The sequence below is a fragment of the Mchenga conophoros genome, linkage group LG9 (genome assembly GCF_057382185.1).
Source record: "Mchenga conophoros isolate Kocher_MC1m ecotype Shallow Benthic linkage group LG9, M_conophoros_male_GT1.1, whole genome shotgun sequence".
Taxonomy (NCBI): domain Eukaryota; kingdom Metazoa; phylum Chordata; class Actinopteri; order Cichliformes; family Cichlidae; genus Mchenga; species Mchenga conophoros.
In genome coordinates this window covers 13,792,678-13,809,968 of record NC_140534.1, presented here as the reverse complement: position 1 = coordinate 13,809,968, position 17,291 = coordinate 13,792,678, and the positions used below count along the sequence as shown (strand labels likewise).

Genomic DNA, 17,291 nt, shown 5'->3' with positions numbered 1-17,291 from the left:
TGGTTTTATTGTATAACGGGTAAAGGAAAGAAAGACACACATGGACTGCTCTCTCTAAAAAGAACTTAAAGTACGATTTAAATAACTCAAAATGATACATGAACTCAGGAGACTCAAAGAGAAACTCACCTCAGCTGCCACCCCATGTGGGAGTGAAGAAAGAGTGAGGGGTAGGTGAGTGCAGTCCTTATATATATATATATATATATATATATATATAAGGAAAATACTAATAAAATTAAGATAAACAAAATAAATATTCCCTTTAGAAAATTTTTTGCTCCATAAAATAGTTGTTTTCTTTTAGAATCACGCATCTTAGCGGTAGGATATACATGAAAAGAGACACAAATTAAGTGTTTGAGTGAAAATGTAAATTTTTCCACTCTATGGTCAACTGACTCGGTGAATCAAACGACTCAAAGAAACCGATTCACTTTGGTGAGTGACTCATTAAAACTCGATTCAGTAAAAGGAATCGACTTTACTATCACTATGGCTGTATCCCAATTCAGGATCTGCAGCCTTAAAGGCCGCATTTCAAGGCCAATTACGTCATAGCAGCGCGCCGAAGGCTGTCCCAATTCAAAGGCTGCTCGAAATGCGGCCCTGAAATGCGTCCTTCATTTCCCTGAATTTTAAGGCTGTGGCAGTGTAGACTTCGTGGCCCAACATATCCCAGAATGCATAGCGCGGCGATGGGTGTGGATAAATTTGCAGAAAAAAACGGCGGATGAGGGGCGGCCAAAGAGTACACTTTAAGTACTGAATATTATGTCACTTATTTATGTGCAAATGTTTAATAACAAAGAAAATTAAACATTACTGTTGGCCACATGTCGGCAAAGTTATGTGACATTAGTGACGTTTGTACTAACTTGGTTTTAAAGCCTTTACTTTAAAATATACGCCGTTCAATAGCTGAGCTTAATCTTACAGAGAATGATCAAAGCTCATGTAGAAACAAACAAACAAATGAACAAAAGATTTTCTCCTTCATTTCTGTCAAACAAAGCTGTAGGACACGATTCCAGTGGTTAGTATCATGGTTGCTAGGCAACCTGGGCAGCGCAACGGAGGGTTTTTTTTTTTAACTTTATTGACAAACAACAGTATCAGCGCAACGGAGGCTAGACCGTCCCATTTCACAAGCCTCACACTTTCGGCCTTAGCGGTCTTTGAGTACGCGGCCCTTGAGGATCGTTGAGGCTGCGTACTTTAAGGCTGCAGACCCCGAATTGGGATACAGCCTATTGCTCACTTGCTTTGCTTGACTGAGGGGACTTCCTGTTCAATAAAGTTTTTTTTTTTTCCAAAATAAAGGCGTTTCTAAAGTGCATTACTTGGAGCAACCAGAGAGGATGTTGTAAACACATAACGAATAACAACTGATTGAGAATGATATTTAAGTGATACATTTTACAACTTTTAGTAATAACAGAACAGTGTCAATAATTAAATTACATGTGTCATAAATATTTATGTAATTAATTATTGCCACATTTAATTAATTATTTAAGGGTGTATTTAATTAATTCGATATGGCAGTCCTGGCGTTCCATAAGATTCTAGAATTACAGGATTTCTGTTAAATAAATCATGTTTACATGAAATAAACAGAAAGGAGTTGTGATAACAAAATCTCATCAATCTCAGCAAACTATCTACTGGAGCGGTAGGTCACTGAAAGTGATCCACTTACATTTTGTTAATTTGATGGAGGTTTGTTTGTTTTGTTCCTGTGAAGAAACGTGTGGCGGACTCGGCCACTGTTTGCTGATATTTCTTAAGGGGTGTCGCCAACTTGTAAACAGGTAACTGAACAACACATATGAAGCCATGTGGGAGGAATATTCCTGCTGTGGTCAGTTGTTCAGTGTAGGGGATGTCCTGTTTTCATCCTGTCTCCCACTTACAATTAGAGATAGGCAGTAACGCGTAATCCGATTACTTTTTTCAAGTAACGAGTAAAGTAAGGGATTACTATTGCAAAAACGGTAATTAGATTTCCGTTACTTTCCCGTAGGAACACTGCGTTACTAAAACCATGATTTTTTTTTTTGCGAGAATGTCTCATAACAGTGACGTAAGCAAGTGCGACGTTTGTGACAACAACAGGCTGCAGATCAACAGTGGATCATATATCGAGTGCTGAGAGAGTATGAGCGTGCAGCGTTTAAAGCGTGGAAGTACTGACCTTACTTTGAGTTTGATTCCATAAAAAGTGACAAAAACATTTGTGTCCGTTGACCGTGGGAAGAAAACTTCTTTTTACAGCGAAAAAACCCCTAAACTTCCAAGCAAGCACCGTGTGCGCTACCACGTTATTGGAAATTCACAGAGAAACACGCGGATTCTTTCACTGACCACTGCGGCACACCTGCACCAGGGTAAACCTCCGCCTACCCAACTCCTGCTTTACAGGTGAAAATAGAGCAACAGGACCGCTAGTCTTTGGTTTCATTTATTTTCTGCTTCACTCACATTTAAGGAACCTAGGATCTAATGCCAAAAGGACAAACTATAAACAAAAGAAAACACAGAGCGCTGTGTCATACGATCCAGGACTGTGACACCGTATTTAATAAAATCAAGTTTTTAAATTGTTTTAGGTGCTACTGTTACGTGTTTGATTCTATTTTGATTTAACATGAAACCCTTGTGAACTGAATGTGCCTACGGCTCCACCCTATTGAAATAGGTACCTCCCACAGGTCGCACTTATTCCGCCAACAATGTGGAGGACCAGTTGTTTTAGATTCAGCAAAATCAAGGCACTCAAAAAGATCCTCTGGAAAAGATTAAAATTCTTGGAACAGAGTTTAATACACAGAATTATATCAACAGGAAGAAAATACAGTTTTTCTTGCCTTCTGGCAGCTGAGGCGAGAAAAAAACAATCCCAGGTTGCAAAAACTTCATTAATATAATTGTAGATAATATTTGACCTAAATATGCGGGTCTTGTGATTTTAAACATGTAGGTTAGATGCTTATCACAGTGATTCCATTATTTAACCACTCCAGTGTATGTATAGTGTATACATGTCAGTATAAGTCAAGTGTATACAGGTATATATGTCATACAGTTGCAGTGGCCTCATTGTTCTGACAAAGAAAACAAACCTATCGACTACACTACACAATGGAAACATGGTAACAAATAGGGATGGGAATCCTTTAAGTTTTATCCGATACCGGTGTCAAACTGGAAATTTTGAAACCGTGCCGGTGCTTGAACCGGAGGTTAAAGAATGGAAAACACAAACTTTGTAGAAAAACCTCTTGTGTTTTTATTTTTAGCAGTCTTTTTCTGCAAAATGATAACCAAGTTAGCCTTTTCTGTTGATACAACATACCTCCTTTGGTTGGAACCGGTGCTACACTGGCAGGGCTAGAGGCCAGGACTCCACTCTTCGGGTTCTTGGGGGATATTGCTAACTCCGGGTCCGATAACAGGCACCACATCTGCAGTAGATGTGCTCGGTGTGAGGTCTTGCAGCAAGCTATCAAATACGGTGCATTTTCTAGCTTTTACAAAAACGCTATACATCACCAGGTGCTTCATCAGATTCAAGGTGTTACCTCCTTTGCACAGTATCACCTTAAAGCACTTGTTGCAGACTGCTGAGTTTGCATCTTTTGCTGTGAAGTACAGCCAGACTTTTGAGTGCTTCGCCTTGGGCATTTTCAATCTGTAGCTCTGTTGCAGGGTGTTTTGGTACAATTCTTTATTCATGGCTGTGTTTTGGGGCAAAATTGTGAGCCGACTCCATTGAATGAGAAGCAACCCCACATAAATGGTCTCAGGATGCTTTACTGTTGGCATGACACAGGACTGATGGTAGCGCTCACCTTTTCTTCTCCGCAAAAGACTTTTTCCCAAACAATCGGAAAGATGCTTCATCTGAGAATATGACTTTGCCCCAGTCCTCAGCCGTCCATTCACCGTGTTTACATGTTTTTCAATAAATTAAATCATGTTAACATGAAATGAACAGAAAAGGAAAATTGTGACAACAAAATCTCTTTCTGACTTCTTTAGAAATATGTATTTTTCCAGCTCCAGTCCGTAAAGTTAATCTCCAACAAGTAGGACAAAGGATCTGACCTGCAGCTCAGACGGGATCTACCCTCACCCTGAGCTCACCTGGTCCACCAGCCCTTCATCCAGCATCACTAACAACAACACAACAGCCCATCAGACTGAGCAGCAGCTTTACAGCACTGGCAGAAACAGGAAGAGAGCAACCTTCAGAAAAAGAGATTATACATCCATCCATCCAGTGGAACATTTTAATCAGATCTTTATAGGAGATTCGATCTGAACTCTGTGGAGCCTGATCTCAAGGGTTTTAAGTCTGACACTGAAACCAGAGGAACTTTCTGTCTCTTCAGATTCACTGTGATCCAGTGATGGGAGTGATTTCAGTCCTGAGTGATCACGCTGATGTTTGCACAGAGCAGACAATGAGGTGAATGTTTTGGCACATTGGTAACAGTGAAACAGTTTATTAGTAACGTGGGATCGTTTGTGTTTGGAGTATGAACTGAGATTCCTGAAGCTCTTGTCACACTGGTCACAGCTGTAGTTTCCTTCCATGTGTGTACGTTCATGCTTGTTACGATGACCTGATCGTGAGAAGCTTTTTTCACAGTGTCTGCACTTGTATGGTTTCTCTCCTGTGTGGACTCGTTTGTGTGTTTTAAGGTGACTTGCAGTGGTGAAGGATGACCCACACTGATCACAGAGGTGCTTTTTAACCCCACTGTGAATCAGTTCATGTTGTTTTAACTCAGTTGATGTGGGGAAGCTACTCCCACATTCTTTGCAGTATTTCAGTTTGTCTCCAGTGTGTCTACGTTGATGTCTTTTTAGGGAGACTTGCCAACTGAAAGTTTTTCCACAGAGGTCACAACAAAAGTCTTTCCCACCACCACGGTGATGACAGGGTTGAGAACTGGATCCATCTGTGTCGCTCTGCTTCTAAACAAAGACACAAAGACAGTCCTTCAACATTTTTATCCTGAACGTCGCCTGAAATAAAGAGCATCTCTGCAGACGTCCAATTACATTTTACTGTTTCAGTTAACACAGATAAAAATATAAATACATACCTCACAGTAACTGCACTTGGAGAGTCTCTTTCTGGTGTGGATCTTTTGGTGTTGTTTCAGGTGATGTGGAGCTTTAAAAGTCTTCTCACACAGGTCACATTTATAAGGTCGTTCCTCAGTGTGGGTAAACATGTGTAGTTTTAACTGCCTGTTGGTTGTACACTGTCTGCCACACTGTTCACAGCAGTACACATCATGTCCGGTGTGAATGCGTAGGTGTGTATTTCGGTACCCTCTCTGGCTGAAGGTTTTTCCACAAATCTCACAGCTGTATGCCTTAATTCCAGAGTGGGCAACTACATGCTTCTTTAAGTGGCTACTTTGAGTAAAAGCTCTGCCACACTGATCACAGCTGTACGCTTTAACTCCACTGTGGATGAGTTGGTGTGATTTTAGGGAAGCCTTCAAGGAAAAAGACTTTCCACACAAGTCACAGCTGAACGGTCTCTCTCCAGTGTGGATGACCTGATGAAGTTTTAGTGTAAACTTCCTAGCAAACTCTTTTCCACACTCGTCACAGGTGTGTGTTTTCTCTCTCTTTCTTCTGTGAGGTTTGTCGGCCTCCTGAGAGCGCTGACTTCTCGCTCCATGTTGGTCCTGCAGTGACAGAGATACAAACAGAGGCAGTGAGTGAAATGCAGTCGTGGAACAGACTCAACCTTCAAACTCCCTCCATTAACACTAGTTTTAAACCTGAAGGTGGAGTGTGGCACCAAACACCTTAAAGGTCTCTTATCCACACCTGCTGGTAGTTCTAACACATTACATCCAACCTGCTGTTAAAAATAATTCATGACTAGGGATGGGTATCGTTTAGGTTTTATCCGATACCGGTGCCAAATCGGTACTTTTGAAACGGTGCCGGTGCTCAAACGGTACTCAAACCGGTGCTTAAAGAATGGAGAACACAAAATTGGTCCAAAAACCTCTCATGTTTTTTGTAAAAAGATAACAATGTTAGCCTTTTCTGCAGCTATGGGGCATATATGGTATCACTCTTGGCTGGAAGCAGTGCTTAAACAATGGAAAAAACACAAACTTTGTCCAAAAACCTCTCATGTTTAACTGTTTTCCACTTTTTCTTTGGGCATTTTAGCCTTTTTGGCCAGGGTGAAGGGAGTATCTGCCATCAAACAAGAAGACAGCCGCATGTAGCTATAATGATGTTTGCTAGTTCACCTTACATGCATTAATGTAATAACGTGGTTAGCCTACTCAACGTAAATTACACACGAACAACATTAAACTACTCACGCAGAGAAGAACGGCTACTGCTGCCATCATCATCCTCATCATTTCTGCTACACTGGCAGGGCTAGGGGCCAGGACTCTCCTCTTCATGTTTTTGGGGGATGTTGCATAACAGGCAACCCACCCGCAGTAGATGTGCTCGGTGTGAGGTCTCGCAGCAAGCTATCAAATACGGCGCATTTCTGGGCTTTTAAAAAAAAACGCTATGCGTCGCCAGGTGTTTCATCAGATTCGAGGTGTTACCTCCTTTGACAGTATCACAGTATCAGCTTAAAGCACTTGTTGCAGGCTGCTGAGTTTGCATATTTTGCTGTGAAGTACAGCCAGACTTTGACCGCTTCGCCTTGGACATTTTTAATCTGTAGCTCTGTACCTAGGCCCGCCTATTATCCTCGGAAACGTAAAATGATTGGCTAGAAGTGTATCACAGCTCAGGAAAAAAAAGCACCAAAATAAAGCAGCGAAATGTGCGCTGCTTTTCGGTCTGGTTACTACCGTTTATGTCAGAACGACACCGGTACCCATCCCTATTCATGACTGTTCAAACACTAAAATCATGCCCATCCCTCCTGCTGTACACAAACATTAAGACTAGCATGCTAACACACTCAGAAAAGTAATAAATGTTTACCAGGTCTATACTTTTTTTTATATTTCACGTTGCTGTTTCCTATTAGATATTTTTATACCGGTGCAACGAATCAAAAAGAATTCATGACTGTTCAAACGTTTCACTGTAGAAAACATTGGATAAATTTTTGATTAAAGGCGATTAAATGTCATTCATTTTCAATCTATATTAATAGCATTTCAATTTGTATGAGCAAAAAAAACTAAAAAAAAGGGAAAATATACAGACTTAATGTGTTTACTGCCTGATACCGGGCTACCGTTGTGGTGCTTTGAACGTGTTTTTGCAGTGATGAACCAATATTAAGTCTGTTCGAACGACAATAATACCAATAATAATAATAATATTATTATTAATAGTAATCAGAATAATAAAAACAACAACAACAATAATAATAATAATGTACTTCCACAGCATGTCTTTTATCCCAACCACTCTCTGCAGATGGCCCCACCCCTCTGTGAGCCTCATTCTGCTGGAGGTTTCTTCCTGTTAAAAGGGAGTTTTTCCTTCCCACTGTCGCCAAAGTGCTTGCTCAAAGAGGGTCATATAATTGTTGGGTTTTTCTCTGTATGTATTAATGTAGGATCCACATTACAATAAAAAGCACCTTGAGGCGACTGTTGTTTTGATTTGGTGCTGTATAAGTAACACTGAATTGAAAATGTAATTAATACTACTACTAATAATAACGAATAACAATTGCTTGTGACTTCTTAATGTTTGTAAACACAATTTAAAAATACATAATAAAATGCAACACAGTCATATAACAGGTTGGGAGGATGAGAGTTTTAGACGTGACTGATTATTTGGTGAAACTGTGATATTTTCCTCACCTTCTGTGTTGAGCTCATTGTTTCCTCTGTAGTGACTCAGCTGAGTCCAGATGGCTGAAAATGTTCCACTGCTGCTCCGTCAGACTCTTCTCCTCCTGCTGATCAGCTGGGACACAAAACAGATCTTTGTTAGGCTCCACACTGCACTGAAGAGTCAAAGTGTCTCATATGTTCATCTGACAACACAAAGTACAAATTTCACTCTGATTGCTTGTAGAAATCTTGTGAGACGTGTTGTGCTGCAAAGTGAGGAAACTCTCTCACTCACTTATACTTCAGGAGGAACTTTGTGACATTGGCTCTAATATTCTAAGCAGCCCTTTACTATGACTGGGCCAGAAAGTCCTATTTGAAGGTTTGGGAGAAGGACCATGTTAAAGGTGGATTGGGGTTTATACACTTTGTTATGATACAGGTAAGGCTGTAAGAGCCTGAGAAGGTGTCCTGAATGAACCTCTAAAACCAGTTTTCAGCTAACGACTCTGCTTCAGTCTGGAAAACAGCAACTACAAGTTTAAAGACTCCATCAACAATTCACACCCAGCAACAGCCTGAACAGCTCCTCCTGTGGTTTCCACAAACAGGGACAGACCTGTTACTCCCCCACCCCACAATTTCAAATCCTTCAGCCCCCCAGTCCCACCACCTCCACCATTCCCCGACGACCACTGATCAAAGCTCATTGATCAAATGCTGTGATTGCAGCGACTCCCCAACTCTCTGAATGGCCATTGATCAGCGGTCTTTGATGAATGAGCTTTGATCAGTGCTTTCCTTCCTGCTTTGACTGCAGCCATAGCTGGACTGGCCATTGGGCATTTGCCCGGTGGGCTGCTGGCGATTTTTTGTTTTTATGGGCCGATCGATTTTTTTTTTTTTTTTTTTGGAAGGGTGTAAATAATGAAAGGTGTTGGAAAGGAGGTGCAGAAAAAATTAGGGCCAACAAGAAACAAGGCCTTCAGGCAGACGCTGCTAAATGTGTAAAAATAATTGAAATGTTTGGCGGTAGCTATGGCATAGCTTCCACAGATTTAGCAACATCAGCAAGTGGTGGAGGCCAGCAGGTGGATAAGGGAAAGGGGAGGCAAGAGGAGGAGAGACCCGAGGCGGCCGCCGGTCATAGTGGCTTAGGAACTGAACTTCAGGTAAGAAGTTATGATCTGGGCCCTATTTCAGGAAGCCGGTTTAGAAAACTCAGAGTGAAAAACGATACTCAGGGTTGAGTAACCCCGAACTGTCTAACTCGGAATATTCGGTTTCAGAAAGGCTGATAACAAGTAGTTCAATCAACGCGGAGTTCCTTTAACCCCAAATTAAGCGCGCGCACGAGGATACATAAAGCCCTGATTAGTGGAGCACAGATTAAGCGAGTCACCATGGAGACGGAGGGAAAGAAGGCGCGGTCAATGTATTTTACAGCGCTTGAGGCCGAAATTCTGATGGCAGCATATGCCGATAACATGCAAATTTTGCAGAAAAAAAGTAACACAGCCTCAGCTGCAAAAGAAAGGGAGCACGCATGGCAAAACATAGCCGACAGAGTCAATGCGTGAGTGTAAATTTAGGGATTCCCACCCATTTAACACGTTATTATATTTTATTTTTTATCTCATACATTTTATTTTGTGACGTGATGTGAGTGCAGGTGCAACCCAACAGGCCCCAAACGTGCCTGGCAGCAAGTAAAAATGAAATATAAAAATATAGTCCAAACAGGTAAGGTGAAATTGTATTATGAGCCATAGTGCTTGGTCTGTTTGTCCGATGTAAATCAATTGCAGTTAGAGGCTACATTAATTTTCTTTCTGTAAGCACTTATTGAAATTATCTGAGCACATTTCAAGTACATATTTGCTTACTCTGTATGCTCAAATGTGACCCGTTATAGCCACTAGAAAAAAAGCGGAGGCCCGAAAAACAGGTGGGGGTCCTCCACCACCACCACTCACAGAGCCTGGCCACTTTTGGCTTCCACATTTGTGATAATGTTGGCAGCATCACATATGATCTTCACAGTGCAGAGAACACAAATTAGCATCCATTACTATAATGAAATAATTTGTTAGTTTGAAATGCTACAGGGAACTATGTACCTGTACATTAATGCTGTGGAAAGACTTCCTGTTCACATAGTCTCCTTCATTTACTGAAGGAGCCATGATTGGAATGTGAGTGCCATCTATACAGCCAATCACGCCTGGGAACCCTGAAAATAAATGTAAAATTTAAGTAGTAGTTCAAATATCACCACATCATGAATTAAGTTTTGTTCATCCTGATACCTGCAATTTTGTGGAATCCCTCTTTGATGAATCTTGTGGGTCTATGACCGGGGAACACCACAAACGAGTGCAGGAGACGTTTTTAATGCAGTACAGTTGTTATTATTAAACCCCTGTCACATTCTGACCGTTAAAATGAATAACATTCATATATGAAATGAAATTGTTTCAAGTAAACTGTATATGGTGTTAAATAGGCCTAAACTACTGTACTTTAATGTCGGCATTAAGGGCTGTACTTCAAGAGCCATATATTTTATGAGGTGGTACTCATTGTGATATATAGAGGACAGCAGGAGCAGAACAGACACACAGCAATAACCAACAAAAACCCTGCAAGTGGACCTATTTTGGGGGTACTTGTGTATCATGTAAGCACTGTGCAATGCTCTATGTGACAAATATTAAAAAATAAATTTCATTAGTATAGATGAAATATTTTGTTCTCTACAAATGCCAGGCAGCCCTGAAACCCTCTGAACTCTAATGTTCACAATCCAATAAATCGATAGACTTTGAGGAGCATGAATTAGACTGGATAAGAATTTTTATGGAACTTCTTTTATCCTGGACCTGGAAGAATCCTTGACCCCAAGCAAGCTCATGCCATCCCCCTGTACCCAGCTCCACTTGTTTGTGAAACAAAGCTGTGTCCCATTGGTTCTCCTGTTTGGTCTACCTTAGTAATTTGGACATCCTCAACAAAACGAACAGTAAGTATGGAAAATTCAAGTCCATGTCAAGTTCTTGTTAACAGGAAGAGAAAAAGTGTCTCATCAGTTTGATACCTGCTACGTGAAGGTGTTAGAGAAGATTTGCATCAATAAGATTTCTTTTTCTGGTCTATTGTGGTTACTTGTGAGTTTAGACTATTCAGACATCTATGAGGGCTGTGATAAGAGAAGGAGAAGGTTTTAGAGATGTTAAAAGTTAGCCTATACTTTCACAATTTAAAACACTCTAAACACAGTTACTCCTGCTACAGAACCTGCTGCCTTCTGGTGGTGTCTAATAATCTTAGGCTCCTCCTCAATTCAGAGATGGTCTTTCCCTTTTCACGTAAATGGCCTCCTTGACTCCGCCCTCAAACCAGCATTCCTCCCTGTCCAGGATGTGTACATTCTCATCATTGAAAGAGTGTCCACTGGCCTGTAGGTGTGAATAGACTGCAGAGTCCTGGCCTGACGAGGTAGCTCTTCTGTGTTGTGCCATCCTCTTAGCCAGAGGTTGTTTGGTTTCCCCGATGTATAAATCCTGGCAATCCTCCTGGCACTTAACAGTGTACACTATGTTACTCTGTTTGTGTCGGGGGACCCGATCCTTAGGGTGGACCACTTTTTGGTGCAGCATGTTTTGGGGTTCATAAGCCACAGAGACCCGGTGTTTAGAAAAAATGTGTCTCAACTGCTCCGATACTCCTGAGACACATGGGATCACTACAGGTTTTCGCTTGGGCAGCGGTTGTCCTTCTCTCCTGGATCAGCTGGAGCTTTCTTTAGGTGCCTTTCCCGCTTTGACAAAAGTGCAGCTGGGATAACCACATTTACTCAAGGCCTTCTTGATGTGCTGTTCACCTGCCTCCCTGGCCGCTGTGTCAGTGGGGATGGTGTTCGCTCTGTGTTGTAGCGTCCTGATGACACCCAGTTTGTGCTCCAGTGGATGATGAGTCAAACCTTGGATACTGATCCGTATGTGTAGGTTCCCGGTACACGTCAGCTTTTAGATGTACAGCCATTACTGATGGAAATCTCACAGTCTAAGAAGGCTAACCTTCCACTTTTCATGTCCTTCCTGCTGAATTTGATGTGTCTCCTTATCTTTCCTCATGTGGTGCATTTTCCATTGTTATACCTCTCTGACCTGTCTTCCCCATGTGATGTTTTTGTGTAATGTATGTATGGTTGGAGGGTAAGATGGCTCTGCCCTTGCGTGCAATAGGTCGGCAGCCTTAACATGAAATTTCCCCTTGTGGGACTAATAAAGGTATATCAATCAGTCAATCAATCTATCAATCAACTAGGGAAGCAGATGCCATTTCGGTTGCCAAAGCAATATATAAGAATATCATCCCAGAACACGGGATTCCGGAGACTATTTATAGTGATGATGGTCCACACTTTGTAAATGAAGTGATTGGATTAATGGCACAGCATCTAGGGATAACACTAAAACATCATTGTTCATATCACCCACAAAGTGCAGGGTTGGTAGAGAGAACTAACGGCACAGTAAAGCTAAGACTTAGGAAGTCAATGGAAGAGACAGGCAGGACATGGTTAGACTGTATAGAACTAGTTAAGATGTACATGAGGATTACTCCAACAGAGAACGGTCTGACTCTTTGAGATTATATATGGTAGAGCATTTAGAGTTTTAGTCTTCTGTAGTCGTCTGTAGTGATGATAGAAAAGCAGAAGAGAGAGCACATTAGCAGATTGGATGCTCAAAATGTTTAAAAGTAAAGAAGTCATGAGAACAAATGATCTGCCAGATGATTCTGTTTCTCCTCAGGAGCAGAGTCTGAAGTCTGGAGGTTGGATGTTGATAAGGCCATGGAGACGAAGTACTAAGTTCTTACTGCAGGTTTTCATAGAAAGTATAGAGAATAACAACCTCCCTCCTACTCTTACTCAGGGTCTCATAACACTTATTCCAAAGCCAAACAAAGACTTACTTCTTATTGATAATTGGAGACCCATCTGTCTGCTCAATAATGACTATGAGATTATGGCTTTAGTACTTGCTAACAGAATTAAAGAGTTCTTGGATACAATTATCAATGAGACACAATCAGGCTTAATGAGAAATAGACACATTTCTCATAACATTAGACTGGTTTTGGATCTACTTGATTACTCTGATTTGGTATTTGACAATAGCTTCATTCTCTTCCTGGAGTTTTAAAAGGCCTTTGCAAGGGTGTAGACTTGGTTGTGGCATTGGTGGGGACGGCTGATTCGACCATCGAACCCTGCCCCGTTTCTTATTTTTTCCTTTTTGTTTTTGCTTCTTGATAAAAAAAAAAGGAGAAATATACTTGCCTGCATATGCTATTCTACATGCTTTTAAACCGTTTAAAATTACAATTCATAGTTTTATATGTGCATTATATAATGTTAAATTACTATTAAACAAATGACTGACTAAGTATTTCAGGCTTTAGTTTACTTCAGCCATATATCATATAAATCGGGTATCATACAAAAGTAAAAATACAGTCATGACAATAAAAGAATATGACTTTAAGGACTTAACAACATTACTTCAGTTATAGTACACCAACATCTCTGACACATTAGCACTAAGGGAACACTGAAAGATCTGGTGGGTTTTGTCCATAAAACTACTCATCTAAGATTACCACAAAGTAAAAGATCTCTCAGCAACATTATGCAACATTTTAGGCACTACTGCCCTCTATCAGATAGGGGGCTGAGATGTTTTATTCTAAACATGAACTACTGTTACAGCAACAGACATGGACTACATGCCCCACACAACAAACACATGCCTGCTCCTAGGGATGCACCGATACCGATACCGGCATCGGCCTCGATACCACATTTTCTAAAGTATTCGTACTCGTTAAAAGTCCCCCAATACCGAGGACCAATACCACGGTCTGAGACCTCTCTATGTTTGACTGGCATGTAAGGGGTTAATCACAGGCGCCGAGTGCCCGCCCCCAGGCCCCGGCTGCAGCTCAGAGCGGGGAGAAAGTGAGGCGAGACATATCAGCTCTGTGGAACTATTTCAAAGTGAACGAAGACGCGAAAACAAAGGCGGCCTGCAAATTGTTCTCAGCGAAATTGTCCAGAGGAGGCTCTAAAGGTAGTGCATTTAACACAAGCAATTTAATCAAGCACCTAAAATCCCAACACAACAACGAGTACAAAGAGTTTACCCACGCTTATTTACCCACGCTTATTAGCACAGAGGAGCATAGCTGATGCTATAGCAGTGGGACGGAAAATAGTTGGGCATTTTAAACATTCCGCCTTAGCCTACACCCGCCTCGAGGACATTCAGGGACAGCTCAACTAGCCAATAAAGAGACTACAGCAGGACGTACAGACTCGCTGGAACAGCACGTATTACATGCTCCAGTCCCTCATTGAGCAAAAGCGAGTGCTGGGCGTGTATGTGTCCGAGCACAAACTCCCTGACTATCTCACCGCTCACCAATGGGCTCTTATGGAGACAACTGTTGCCATCCTCGCCCCCTTTGAGAAACTAACCAAAAAAAGTGAGCAGCTACGACGCACCAGCCTCTGATGTCATCCCAGCTGTGACTGTGCTAGTGAGACTTCTAAACAGAGAAACAGACGAACAAATTTAAAATTAAATTTTGTTTTTTTATAATTATTTATTCTGTAATATGTTGCATACAACATGCTTTTCATTTTAAATAAATGTTCTTAATTCCAAACTAGTCCCTTGTTCGAATGCTGTTCGAATTCATATGTTCGAATGCTGTTCATAGACTTCAGTTCAGCATTCAACACTATAATCCCCCAACAGCTCACTCAAAAACTGGTCCAGCTGGGGCTCAACACCTCACTGTGCAACTGGCTGTTGGATTTCCTCACCGGAAGACCTCAAGCAGTACGGGTCGGCAGTAATACATCCAGCACCATCATTTTAAACACGGGGGCCCCGCAGGGATGTGTGCTGAGCCCCCTCCTCTTCACTCTGCTGACCCATGACTGCACTCCATCACACAGCTCCAACCTCTTCATCAAGTTTGCGGACGACACAACGGTGGTGGGTCTCATTAGCAACAGGGATGAGACCGACTACAGAAGTGAGGTGAGACGCCTGGCCACGTGGTGTGCTGACAACAATCTCTCTCTGAATGTGGAGAAGACGAAGGAGATTGTTGTGGACTTCAGGAGAATGTACACCCAACATGCTCCTCTGACCATTGACGGAGCGTCTGTGGAGAGAGTGAGCAGCACCAAGTTCTTGGGTGTGCACATCACAGAGGATCTCTCCTGGACGTACAACACCACAGCACTGGCCAAGAAATCACAGCAGCGTCTCTTCTTTCTCCGCAAACTAAGAAGAGCAGGAGCTCCAGCCCCCATCATGCACACTTTCTACAGAGGCACCATCGAGAGCATCCTGTCGAGCTGCATCACTGTGTGGTTTGGAGCCTGCAATGCGTCCTGCCATAGAACCCTCCAACGCATAGTGAGAGCTGCAGAGAGGATCATTGGTGTCTCTCTCCCCTCCCTCCAGGACATTTACAGCACCCGTCTCACTAAAAAAGCCCTTTGCATAGCGGCTGATCCCACGCACCCAATGCAAAGCTTCTTCAAGCTGCTGCCGTCAGGGAGGAGACTGCGGAGTCTCCAGGCCAGGACCAGCAGACTGAAGGACAGCTTCATCCATCAGGCTGTCAGGAAGCTAAACTCCCTCCCGATTCTGCCCCCCTCTCCCCTCTTCTCCACCACAGTCTCACTGAACTCTGTCACACACACACACACACACACACACACACACACACACACTCACTCTCTGACGCACTCACTGGCCTGCTCCAGTCACTTTGTGGAGCATTGGACTGCCATTACCTCATAAAGACTTTGCTGTTACACTATCTCTTACCGTACGCTACGAAATCTCCATTTGCACTATTTGCCTATTTTGCACCACTATGCCTCCTTACTTGAATATTGTATATTGTATATTGTATATTGCATAGCTTTTTTTTTTGTTATACGTAAAATTGTATTGTATTTATTTAAATTTTTACTTTTTAATTATTTTATTTGCATTTTTCTAATCACTAGGGTTTGAGAGTAATGCAATTTCTATTCTGTGTATGTCCTGTACATGTGGCAGAATTGACAAATAAAGTTGACTTGACTTGACTTGTTTGTTTGTTTTTTGTTAAATTATAGGACTAAAGCTGTTACCTGCAAATTTAAATCATGTTCTTATTAAGTACTCGGTATCGGTATCGGTGAGTATTGAAATGCAAGTACTCGTACTCGTACTCGTTTCCAAAAAAGTGCTATCGGTGCATCCCTACCTGCTCCTCTCGTTAGCTGAAATTAACTGGTGGCATATTTGTTTTACATCTATACTCTCCAGTCTCTCCTTGTGGACATGGCATCACATTATTCATGGTTACATACAATTTTAGACTGATGTGGACCAAACCTAGCTCCTACTTGCCAACCTTGAGACCTCAAAATTAGGGAGACATTCAAAGGGGCTGGGGGGGATATACATGTACATATACATACAAAAAACTTGATTTTACAGTGTTTATTTATCGGATAAAATAAGTTAAATGTCACCGTTATTATTGTCCGACCGGAAACAGGCCGGGGGTGTCCAAATTCAGAGGCTGTGTCCACCTGAGAACCCGGCCTTTGTGGTCTAAGTGGGCCGGGTCCTCCGAAAGCCGGGTAGACCGGAAATGAGCGACTGTGAAATTGGACGGTCTAGCCTTCAGAATTACGTCACCTGCCGTCTGCTCCTTGCTGTCTAAAATATAACCGGACGCTGGTGTAGATGGTCGAATAAACTGCTGTTTTCACACAGCAGTTTATTCAGCTGTGTGAGAACCCTGGAGGAATTCTCCTGAGGGATTAATAAAGTTTTATTTAATCTAATTTAATCTAATAACTTTAATCTCAGCCAAAACCATTTACTCACCAACAAATAAAACACAGAAACAGGCCAAACAATAACATGTTTAAGTTATTTGTGTCATGATCGGCTGTGTGGCAGGTGGGAGGAGGACCCAATCGCAAGATTCACAAACACGGGGATAAACTCAAAAGCAGCTTTATTGCTGACAGGCAGAACATAGGAAATACAGAACTCAACTAAACTGGGAATCAATAAACTAATAGTCGTAGGGAGCCACAGGGAATCCACACAGCAATGAGGGAGAACGCGACGCCGAACAGAGGGAGACGCAGACAGAAATACACAGAGGGTTAACGAGGAAAGTGGGAACACACGGGGAACACAGCTGACACAGATAACCATAACGAGACAGGGCGGGGTGAACATAACACTGACGGGAGACGGGCAGAGTCAAACAGGAAGTACAGAGGTTCAGACAGGAGGAGAGAGAGCACGGGGAAAACACAGACATAACGGGCAGGGGAAACATGGAATAAAACATAAGGAGAGACGAGGGCTCACAGAT

At 42.1% G+C, this 17,291-nt stretch overlaps 1 protein-coding gene across 1 annotated transcript; it reads right to left on the bottom strand.

Annotated features, from left to right (window-relative positions):
* Positions 1-2,807: 2,807 nt before the first annotated feature.
* Positions 2,808-13,857, bottom strand: LOC146566985 (uncharacterized). The gene is made up of 4 exons (XM_085286616.1): positions 9,932-13,857; positions 7,839-7,944; positions 5,118-5,714; positions 2,808-4,986 (listed from the first exon to the last, which is right to left on the bottom strand). Exons 2-4 carry the CDS (start codon positions 7,854-7,856, stop codon positions 4,300-4,302), a joined length of 1,302 nt encoding a protein of 433 aa, XP_085142742.1. The 5' UTR covers positions 7,857-7,944; positions 9,932-13,857; the 3' UTR covers positions 2,808-4,299.
* Between the last annotated feature and the right edge of the window lie 3,434 nt (positions 13,858-17,291).